Source organism: Myotis myotis, unplaced genomic scaffold (genome assembly GCF_014108235.1).
Source record: "Myotis myotis isolate mMyoMyo1 unplaced genomic scaffold, mMyoMyo1.p scaffold_m19_p_12, whole genome shotgun sequence".
Taxonomy (NCBI): Eukaryota; Metazoa; Chordata; class Mammalia; order Chiroptera; family Vespertilionidae; genus Myotis; species Myotis myotis.
Genome location: NW_023416316.1, coordinates 47711794 through 47723960, shown reverse-complemented (window position 1 = coordinate 47723960; position 12167 = coordinate 47711794). Strand labels below are relative to the sequence as shown.

General features: G+C 40.4%; 1 protein-coding gene and 1 pseudogene across 8 annotated transcripts in view; one reads left to right on the top strand and one right to left on the bottom strand.

Moving 5' to 3' along the window:
• Positions 1–9843, bottom strand: part of RIC1 (RIC1 homolog, RAB6A GEF complex partner 1) — a 120582-nt gene extending 110739 nt beyond the window's left edge. For 5 of the 8 annotated variants that reach the window (XR_004971303.1, XM_036331079.1, XM_036331083.1 and 2 more), the window contains exon 1: positions 9481–9841. Coding sequence is in view for 7 of the 8 variants with exons in the window: in XM_036331079.1 (XP_036186972.1) it covers positions 9481–9624 (144 nt within the window). In the remaining variant the exon portion in view is untranslated. Of the gene's footprint in view, positions 1–9480 lie in introns of all 8 variants that reach the window. The other 3 variants (XM_036331080.1, XM_036331086.1, XM_036331081.1) reach the window with 2 other exon arrangements.
• On the top strand, positions 561–836 carry LOC118667526 (annotated as a pseudogene).
• Positions 9844–12167: the final 2324 nt, after the last annotated feature.

Sequence of the window (12167 nt, the reverse complement as noted above, 5' to 3'; positions counted from 1 at the left end):
GCACTGGGAGACAATACTTACCAACAGGAAAAACCCTGAAGGACCCAAGCTCTCCACTCATTCCTGTCTGACAGGGAGACTGTGTACATGCAAAGACAAGACAAAGAAAGGCCAAGCTCGCCACACATCACTGGCTCACTGGGAGACTGTTCACAAGGAAATCCCAGAAGGGTCCGGTAGGAAGTAAAAGCTGGAACAGACATACCAACGTTCTGAATTTTGCATCTACTCTCCAACCCACGAAGCAATCAACAGAGAATGGATGCCTTACAAGCTTAAGATATTTCAAAAAACAAAAACAACCTGTAAACACTCACTATGTAAACACAGAGGTAACCCCTTGGAAGCCATGATAAAAATAAAATAAACAGAGATGTGACTCAGTGGTTGCATACAGCAGAGAAGATAGATTTTGTAGGTTAACTCCATGTAAGTTACTAAGAAATACTTAAAAAAAAAAAAAAAAGCAGCAACAATGACTCTGGGGGGAGTGGGGTGGGGGGAGGGGAATAAAATAGACTTAGGAGCTGTTATAATAAATTATCTAAAATGCCCAATTATCGAAAATCTTGCCATCCCAAATATCGATGGGGCCACTTCCAGTGTAGCCAAGGCAGCTAACACTACTACTAACCTATTGCAGCTACTGCCTCTAGAGCTTGCGGATAAGAATTCACACTGCCATGAAGAGTGACAAGGAAACTGTTGGCCTACTTCTAGGATTTGATGACTTTTGAAATCACAACCGAAGGAAGAGAATTACTAAATTAGACCAGATTTTGCTAAAAGGAAATAATATAACAATGCTGGTTCCTAGAGAAGGACCTGAACTATGAATGGATTTCCTTTGACTTATGCTACATTCTGTTTTGCTTTATATGATAAAAAATATATAAACCTTTTTTAAACCTTTCAATGTCTGTCTGGATCTGTGAAACTAAGTTTCCCATTTAAGGGGAATGCTTTTGTAAATGCCATTATTATAAGTTAATCATGACTATCTTGGAAAAGAGAAGTTTGCTCTTTGAAGACTAAAATAAAGGTAGTTTTGGCTTAAAAAAACCTAAAAATAAATAAAATGCCCAATTATCAATCAAAAATCAAAAGAAAATATGAAACTAGAAAGTGTAACCCAGATGGAAGGAAAAAGAAACTACCTCTGAGTAGGCCCAGAATAGCAGATGAATTCAAAACAATTACAGGTATGATAATATATTACAGAAACAAAGGAAAGTATGTTTAAAGAATCAAAGGAAAATATGATAATACCTCAACATGCGGGGAATTTCAAAAAAGAAATTAAAAAAAGAACTAATTCTAGAGTTTAAAAGTTTAATACCTGAAATGGAAACTTCATTATATAGGCTCCACTGAATATTTGAGATGGCAAAAGAATCCAAAAGCATGAAAATAGTTCAAAAAAGTTATCCATTCTAAAAAAAACAAACAAACAGAGAAAGGACAGAGTGGAGAGAGATCTGTGAAATATCCAAGTGCACCAACATATGTATAATGGGGCTTCAGGAGACAAAATTAGATAAAAATATATTTGAAGAAATAATGATTGCAAATGTCCCAAGTTTGATGAAAGACTTATTAAGCCCCAGCTTCAGAATGCTTGACAAAACCTAAGTGGGATCAACATTTACATACATACACCATACACAAACCACTGAAAGCCAACCATCAGAAAATGTTGCAAGAGCAAAAGTAAAATGCCTGATCACACACAAGAGAACAAAAAATATAATTAATGGATGATTTGTTATCAGAAACAATGAAGGTCAGAAAGCAATAACATGTCATATTTAAATGCTGAAATAGAAAAACTGTCAAACATGAATTCTGTATCCAACAAAACTATTCTTCAAAACTGTAGGCAGAGCAAATATTCCTAGGTAAAGAGATTAGGATTTGTTGCTAGCAAACCTGCCTAACAAGAAATACTAAAAGAAATCCCTCAGAAAAAAAATGAAAATGACATCAAATGGTATGCAGAAAAGTGTTAATAAAATAGGCCTGAGACTGCTATACTAAAAAGGGTCTGTCTGGCAGTTTTCCTAAAAAGCTAAACATAATTTACCATATGACCTAGCAGTTCCATTCCTAGATATCTCTCCACAATAAATGGTAATATATATCCACACAGATTATAAACAAATGTTTATATAGCAGCATTACTCATGATGGTCCCAAATTAGAAACAATCCAAATACCCATCAACTGGTGAATGGATTTAAAACTGTGATCTATTCATACAATGGAATAATACTCAGCAATAAAAAAAAATACCACAAAAGCATTATGCTAAATAAAAGCCAGACACAAAAAACCACATTATTATATGATTATATTACATGAAATTTCCAAAAAAGTCAAATCCAAAGGGACAAAAAGCAGCTCAGTCAATGGTTTCCGGGATTGGAGTGGGAGCAGAGGATGAATGCAAATGGGGATAATGCTTTTTGGATTATTATAAATGTTCTTAATCTAGACTGTGATGATGGTAGTACAACTCTATAAGTTTACTCAAAATTACTGTGCACTTATACATTCATAAACCTCAATAAAGCTGTTAGACAATTAAATCACAGCAAATCCTACTGTAAAACCACAATATAACCAAAATTTCATATGTAAATTTATGATTTATGATTGAAATAAAAAATCACTTTGGGAAACACGTAGGTTTATAATGGCAACTCAAAGAAAAATAATTATTATAATGACCTTAAAAGAAAAATAAGATACCTTGACTCCAACCAATTAATGCTTGCTGGTCAATAAAAAAAACAAAAAACAAAAAAAACAAAAAAAAAAACTTTAACTTGTAGCAAGTCTGAATTCCAGAATATTTAAAAATATTTTTGAATTATAAATTTATTTTTTCTAATTTCATGAAGTGCATAATAAATGCTTTATTTAGCATTATGTGAGATGCTTTAACACAGCATTTCCTATACCAGCATTTTAGGTGACAAACACTGTATTAAATGTTTAATAATATAGTGAGAAAATAATTTTTTCAATTCCCTTTTTAACCCTTTTAATTTAGATAAGGAGGAAATCTGTATAAAGTGCTAGTTTACTTGTAAACCTTTCTCATGTATCTGCTAATTGCCCTTTTTAAGAAAAGGGCAAGAGCCTTTTAACAGTGTTTCTCAACCTTCCTAATGTCGCAACCCTCTAATACAGTTCCTCATGTTGTGGTGACCCCCAACCATAAAGTTATTTTCGTTGCTACTTCATAACTATAATTTTGCTACTGTTATGAACTGTAAATATCTGATATGCAGGATGTATTTTCATTGTTCGCGACCCACAGGTTGAGAATCGCTGCCAGGAAGCGATTTTCCTAACATTGTTTTCATTGTATGCCCCTCAAACAGTAACCCTCTACTCATACAAGTGGTGCTAGCTTTTCCATTTTGTAGTAATGATATAAATTGATGTATTTTGAAAGATAATCTCAAGTTTAAGAGTTAGACTGGATATGTACTATGAAAACAGGACAAAAATCATGAATGAGGCATGTGAAGGACCTAAATTCAGGAAACTGCTTCCTATGATGTAAGGCACCAAGTGCACAGAAAACTCAGAATTTATGTTTACCTATAATAAGGATCATGTCAATGATTCAAAAGCACCTAAAGAAGAGTGAAATACCTTTATTTGTTTATGCTGCTTTTTTGTGTGTCTTTCTTTTTCCATAGAGTATCCTATATAATCCTATATAATAAAAGTCTAATATGCGAACTGTCCCCTTTACTGGGAGTTTGATCAGGGGGTGGGGCCAGCCAGCCAACCTTCACCCCCCCCCCACCACCCCCACCGGCCCCAGAATCAGGTCACATAATTACCATTTCTTTTTTGTGGTGAGAACATTAAGATTTATGTCCTTAGCAACTTTCAAATATATAATACAGTACTATTAACTATAAATCACAATGTTGTGCATTAGATCCCCAGAACTTACTCATATTACAGGTGGAAGTTTGTACTCCCTGACCAACATCCCTTTTCCCCAACTCACCCAGCCCCTGGTAACCACCATTCTAACCTCTGTTTCAATGACTTCAGCTTTTTTAGATTCCACATATAAGTGATATCATGTAGTATTTGTCTTTGTCTGACTTATTTCACTTAGCATAATGCTCTCAAGGTCCATCCACGTTGTTGTAAATGGCAAGACGTCGTTCTTTTTAGAGGCTGAATAATATTCCATTGTGTGTATATATATACATCTTTATCCATTCATCCAATGACAGATATTTAGGTTTCCATATCTTGGCTATTGTAAATAACATAAACTACTTTTCTAATATAATGTGGACTATGTGTAAAAAATAGTACTTAATTCACCTGCACTGATATAATCCTCTTTAAAGAAGTTTTTCTAAATTTAAACTGAAATTTACCATACCATATTTTTAAAATTACACATCAACACCTAAAAATCTTCCAATTATTAAACCTTCAAAAAATTCTATGCTACACATAGGGCAGATATCCTGAATTCATTTATTTATTTTACAAATACTTATTAAGCACTTTTTATGCAAGGCATTATTAATAATACAAAATAAGATCATTTCTGCCCTCCAGACAGTTATAATCTAGATAGAGAAATAAAGTATGTGGTAAACTTACAATACAGTTTATAAAAAAATGTACATTCTGGTTATGATAAAGAATGACTCATATAGAAAGCAGAATTTCAACAGAAGCTAAAGGATGAATAATATGCTGATAGGCAGAGATGGTGCAAGAAAGCATTCCAACAGGGGAGTGTCTCTGATATCAAACTAGGTAGAGTTTGAACTTCATTCTTTAACCAACACTGAACCCTAATAGACTTCCAAACAGTGGTTCATAAGGAAGGTTCTCTGAAGGCAGCAAGAGAATAGATGTGGAAGAGTAAGAAATGGGAGAGTTGGGAAACCATGGGACAAATTAAATGTCCTTCCTGAGATCACACGGTTAACCACATACCTGATCCTACAACTTGTTTCTCTGAACACCTAACTCACTATTTTCTATTATTAGCATACACCAAGGAGAACAAGATTCTAATTAGAGTTGCTAAAGACACATAATTTACTTCATAAGCTAATTTTATTAGTAATCTTCACAGTGATAACTCACAAATTTTCATTTAGTATCATATTAACACACTAATATCTTTGGATAAAATGTTTTGCTACATAAGAGCATGCCCCTTCATCCCTTTCATACTGGTATATAGCCCATTTAGGCTTTCTTTCCCAGGAGGTGTTCAAGAATACTGCTTAGGCTAATATATATATTTGAAACAATCAATGTCCTGAAAATTGAGATAAGACTAATTTAGAATTAGAGCATTCTAAGGTATCATTTTGTGATTCACATTTACATATGCAGACTTCCATATTAACAGTTAAATGTATATTATAGGAATAATTCTAGTATCTCTGGTACAATACAAAACAATTCATTTCACAAAACACTCATGTCAATCATGAATCATAACATGTTTTAAACAGCAGCTTCATTCTCAAAGCTGACGCAAGTCCTTTTACAATACCCTTGGCAGAAATACATCATCAGCAGTTCCATAAAGTCACATCTCTACCACCCCAATTTAACATATACATACCAAATCTTTTTTGAGCACCCTTTTTAGGGGTTCCAAAATATCTAAATGATCTTTGTTGTAAACTCTTGAGTAGTGTTTAGAACTTCTAAGTAGAATCACAAAGTATAAAAACCAAATTTATATAAAGTTACACTGAAAACAAGTTACAATCTCACACTAAAAATGAAATGAAAAAGCAAAGTATCTACAGAAACTCTTGTTCATTAACACATCTAAATAGCAGTATACTATATTTCTCAAATTTGGAGTCTGGGAAGAATTTTGAAGAGATATGGCTCTATAACACTGGGACTCCATTAGATACTTAGGCTATATAATCTATAATAAAAGTATAATATGCTAATTAGACCAGACATCCTTCCGGACGGCCTTCCGGACGAAGCTGTTGCCAGCAGCCGGGGGAAGGAAAGCCTACACTTGCATGAATTTCATGCATCGGGCCTCTAGTAGTAGTTATAAGGAATAAGTAAAAGTTCACTAGAAAATCCATGAAATGTACAGAAGTTATTCTTAGTGATTTCACTTTGTTTCCACAGTTTAATGACTAATCAACCTTTTATACATAACAATTCTTTTGGATATTAAAAAAGCCAGCTTAGGCCCAGCCTGGTGTGGCTCAGCACTTGAGTACTGACCCAGGAACCAAGAGGTCACAGGGTCAATTCCCGGTCAGGGCACATGCCCAGCTAGTAGGGCTCAATCCCCAGTAGGTGGTGTGCAGAAGGCAGCTGATGAATGATATTTTTCTCTATCCCTCTCCCTTCCTCTCTCTCTAAAAATCAATAAATATATATGTGTACATATATATTTTTTAAAAAACCAGCTTAGACTATAAATGCATGTTTCTTCCACAAGGCTATTTTTCTTTTTAAAAAAGATACATCCTCCTAAGTGAGTTTAACTTACTAACACCCAAATTTGAAGTAAGCAAATTGTATATCCTCTCATCTCTTTGATGTCTCTCTCCTTGTCTCCAAAAGCCTTCAAGCAGCTTTTAAAACCTCAACTATTCCTCAAAACCCTTTAGATCTTCAAAATTCACTTTATTTTATAAAATTACTTGCATATACAACCTCTCCAAAATCAAAGCTTTCATGTTCTCACCCATACACACTATTTTACACCAATTCACTCTAAATTATGTGGGACTGATAGCTCCTCAATTTAGCTAGAGGTGTCTTCATGTTTTAAAAAAGTTTAACGTAAATTTATTTTAACATACACAGTTTCAGTAAGTTTAGACATTTAAAAACCAAAATAAAAACTTTGATTTAGTGGGGGATGGGGGGGGGGGAAGCATATCTCAAGAAAAGGAAGCTGGAAACTGGAGTCTGGCACCTGTTCTCCATTCACCCAGTTATAGGCACCTGTTCCTCATTCACCCAGTTATATCATTAAAGACCTTAAAATCATCTGGTTCAATACTTCATTTTTAAAGGACAAAGCTGATGCCAAAGAGCAAGACTAACCACTCATAAACCTACAGTACTTTATGGTCTCTCCCCCACCCCCAAGGTATTCTTGCATTTCATTTTACCTTATACTTCTGAACCCATGGCTTCCCTACAATCTAACTTTTTATACACAGGACCTTAATGGTGGTGGCTCCAGGACTTCTGTAGAAAGTAGCTATCTGTATGTAGGGTAGGAGTTTAAATGAAAGGAATATGAGTACTTTTAAATTCTAGACTGTCTTAGATAGACATAGTATTTACATGGTAACTCCAAAAGCAAGCAAACACACACAGATATTCTCAATATTCACAAAACTGAGGCATATTTTTGTTTCTTTTACAGAGGATTAAAGTAACTTACAGGCTTCTGGTCTATTCATCCCTCATATTAAGTTGTATTCTGCTAAAAATAAGTTACGTCTGCCTTTTTAGAGATAAGGGAAGCTAAATATTAGTCTTTTAAAACGTGTTACATTAGTCCTAACCGGTTTGGCTCAGTGGATAGAGCGTCGGCCTGCGGACTGAAAGGTCCCAGGTTTGATTCTGGTCAAGGGCATGTACCTTGGTTGTGGGCACATCCCCAGGTGTGTAGGAGGCGGCTGATCAAAGTTTCTCTCTCATCGATGGTTCTAACACTCTATCCCTCTCACTTCCTCTCTATAAAATATCAATAAAATATATTTTAAAAAAATAAAACATGTTACATTAGAGTGAAATTAACCACTAAACCAGCGGTTCTCAACCTGTGGGTCGCGACCCCTTTGGGGGTCAAACAACCCTTTCACAGGGGTCGCCTAAGACCATCGGAAAACACATATATAATTACATATTGTTTTTGTGATTAATCACTATGCTTTAATTATGTTCAATTTGTAACAATGAAATTGGGGTCACCACAACATGAGCTGTATTAAAGGGTCGCAGCATTAGGAAGGTTGAGAACAACTGCACTAAACTTAGAAAACAACTGAAACAATTTAAAATTCAAGGTATAATTATTTCTTTTCATGTATTTAAAATAATTAGATACACCCAAATAAAAAATTTATTTAACTGGCATACACCATGTAAATGAATTAGTATATCATTTAAGAACCAAATGATATACAATATATATATTCAAAAATGCAACAAGCAACAGACAGAAGTCATGTTGTCGTATTTATAACAGCCTATTTTGTTTTAATATATATATTTAGAAATTAAATCAGCCAAAACTTAATGGTAAAAATCTGATTTACAGTTTAGCTACGATAGTTATATAAGGAGATACATTACCAGAAATGTCTAAATCTCATCATTACTTTTACTAGGGTTGTGTGTGAGGATAGCCAAAGACCTTGTAGGCATTCAAATGGCTAAACACAGCAAGCTGGGGGTTTTAACTAATTTAACTAAAACCAGTATTTCACATAGATCTAATAAAGCCAAGGTTACAACCTACTTCCAGATGGTCAAGCAACCTCTGAAGAGAGAAAAACTTCACTCGGACATCGACTAGTACTGCCTTCTTTAAAAAAAAAATAGAACAACACTTTTATACCCTATTCTGTAGCTTTGTAGACAGCTCTCAAAAAAATAGTGTATCCCATCCACTATTTACTTTTGCAACTTTTTCTTTTATCTACTCGGTAATTAGATACAAAGAAAAAAACAAACAAACCAACCCACAGGATTCCCAGAAAACAAGAACAGAACTCAGCTTCATGCTCTACCCAAATCTTATTCCTTCCAGGTGTGACTACCTCGGCGCAGCGCGGACAGACTAGAGCTCTAGCTCTGCTCCTGTAACTTCTCTCCCTCCGTTCCCCACACACAACCCTCTACCCAAGGGTCCAAGAGCAGCAAAGAAAAGGACTAGCCTCGAAGTGGGGAGATGCCGGGGAGAAGCGAGGAGCTGTAGAACCCGGCCTTTAGGGGGGGAAATGGAAAACTCTGGTGGAGCTGTCGCTGCTGCAAGTAAGTTGTCAGAGGCCTGTGAAGTCTGGCGCCGGGTACGCAGCCCAACAGGCTTTCCCTGACTCCAAACCAACGGCCTTCAAACCGGAGGGCTGGGGACAGGCAGCGGCCGGATTTCTCATGGTGGGAAGTTTAATAAACAATCTGCTCCGGGGAAGGGGGAGGGCAAGTCGGGGCTCAGCTACGGGAGCGCGCGGGGTCTGCCCGGTGCAGGGCGGTCGGTCCAACGCGGTGGCACCGGGATTTTCAGCAGCAGCGGCGGCGGCGGCTGCATCCACCCCGGAGCCCCCGTCGCAGGACTTGCCCGGACCCGGGTCCGAGGAGGGGGACGGCCCAGCCCAGGGGTCGGGGTCCCGGACTCGGGTGGAAGTTGAGGGCTGGGCGGCACCGGGGCGCGGGGAGGGAGCGGGAGGCGGCGGCGGCTCTACTCACGCGGCTGTACCAGATGCTGAGGCGGGCCGCGGCCAGCACGGCGAGGAGAGTCCTCTGCGGGTCGGACTGGACGTGGACGGGCGCCTCGGCCGGGCTGCCCACCGGGCAGAGCAGCCTCTTGGGCCAGCCGCTCAGGAAATACATGGTCCGCGCGGAGCCGCCGACGCCGCGGCGCCCGGCGGCCCCCAGCCCCGTCCGTCCGTCCCACTCAGCGGCCCGGGGCCGGACGCCCGCCTCCCGCACCGCCGCCTGGGGCTCGGGGCATCTGCCCGCGGGCCGGGCCGGGCCACCGCGATGCCAAGCTCAGAGGGCACCTCCGCGCTGATGGGGCCCACTGTGGGGGAGGGCGAGTCGGGACTCGGAGGGGCGGAGGAGCGTGGGGGCCCGCCCCGGCCCCGCCCCGTCCTCGGACCGCGCGGGCGTCAGCACCCCGCGCCGCGTGGGAAGGCGGCCGCGCGCGCGCACTGGCGGCCTCTCCCTGCCCCTCCTCCGCCCCGGAAGCTCCGCCCTCATCATCTCGTGCGGCCTCCGCGCGGCGTGCGGACGCCAGCGGTTTTGCCCTCTCCTGCCCGCCTGCACCTCCGGCTCCCCAGCCGCCGCGCGCAGGCCAGGCGGGGAGGGCGGGGCGGTCACGTGGGGCTCGGAGGCAAGTCCGGCAGAGCCAGGCGGGACCCTACGGGGAGACGTCTGGGCCTGCGGTCCACGCCCCGCCCCCGGCCCAGCCCAGCCCAATCAGGCTTCCCCTGTGGACGGGGGCGGGGGGGGGGGGGAAACAGAAGAAGGGGAGGAGGGAGACGGGTCACGTGACCATCCCTTCCTGCGTTCCCACGCCGGGTTCCTGGCCGCGACTTCAGTGCCGGGCTGCTGGGTCCTGGGCCCCGAGGTCCCTCCTTGTGTGCTAGGGGCTGCGGTGAAAATTGGTGGGGAGGTTCCTGCCCTCGTGGAGTTGACAGCCTCCTAGAGGGAGCCTTGATTCAATCCGTAAATAACCGACGACGCAAGTGCCGGGAGTCCTGTCCTCTGTCCTTCCGGAGTTCTGAATCTAGTATATATTTTTTAGTTCAGTTTGCATTCATCTGTCCTTTTACCACGCATAATGTGAGACAAGGCGAGGCTGTCTGGGGCATGTACCCGAGAAGACTTGGCTTTCGTTTTAGAGCTGGAAGGGACTTTAGACATTATGCAGTTCAGTGTTTTAACTTCCGGACCACAGGGATCACCTCACCTGTTTCTTTTAAAGCAGTGGTTCTCAACCTTGGCTGCACATTCGAATCACCTGAGAATCTTTTTAAAATCCTGATTTCTGGGGCCCCAAACAAAGAAACAGAATTTCCGGCGGATGAGGCCCAGAAATCAGGATTTTAAAAAGGTTCCCAGGTGATTCGAATGTGCAGCCAAGGTTGAGAACCACTGTTTTAAAGCATTTTAGACTCACCGATTACCTGTGAATAGGAGGATAGCACGAGTGGGGGATAGAGTGTGGAGTGGGAGGAGGGGGGTCTAGAATAAAAGACTTGTTTCTCATTGTTTGCCTTTTTAGTACATTTTGAATTTTTCCATATGTGTATATTACTTTTCAATTAAAAACACTTGAGTTAGCCCAGGTTGAAAACAGGTTAACTCGAATAAAAAAAGTGGTAACATAAACAACAAAAAACGTCAGTAACTTAATCCATATCAAAGGTAGCATTGTAGCTAGTATTCATAACAAAATATGTAACTTTACATAATTCTCCTAAACATTCGCCGCATTCCTCAGAACATGATCAAAGAACCAGATTCCTCAAATCAAAGTTGAAACTGTTTCACCACTCGCCCGCCTCTTGTGGTCAGACTGCGAGACTGTGTCTCCTTCCTGGTGGTCCTCCCATCCCCCCAAGCCAGCACAGCAGCCTGGAGTATAGTAAGAATAGTAAACAATGAAAATAATTGTCAAATGAAATAATTGGATGAAACCCTGATCCAGCTGAACTACACCATTAGGCAAATAAAGAAGCCCAGAGAGGTTTCTCGACTTTGCCAATATAAAATTGTAGAATAACAGTTGCATCATACTTTCTTCTAACTTACTCAGATTCATTTATGCACTTGGCAGAAAGAGGGGGGACATGAACATAAGTTACACTGCAGCAATTCCACTGGCAATTTTACTGAGACTGTATCTGTCTCAGCTCTTGGTCAGAGGGTCTTTGTTCTCAGACTCCTAAGTGTGAGCATCTTTCTGCACTCCTGCAGTTCAAGGAACTTCTGAGTAACTTATTGCAGTCAGTTTTAACTTCACTTGTTTTGATGACTTTAGCATTTAATTCATCTGCCACACTCCTTTGTAACAGTTAAGGTTTACAAAATATTTTCAAATGTATGACTTGATTTAGTTCCACAGTAAATCTTCAAGATAGGTGTGATGTCACCCTCAATTTCTTAATGAGGAAACAGGGTCATAGTTCTAGAAGAGCCTCAGGTCACAGGAGTGGAAAAGAACTTGTCTTCCTTCTACAGACCTGGTGATTTTTAGACTGGATTGAACTGACTTGTGGTCATTGCTTCTTTCAGTGAGAGGGAGAGGGGGAGATTCTCTGGATCTTTCTCCCTGAGGGGGTGGAGGGTTGGGGGGGGGAGGGGTGTGAGTAAAATATCTGACTCTTCACAACCCTTTACTTAAGAGTTCCCCCGCCGAAACCGGTTTG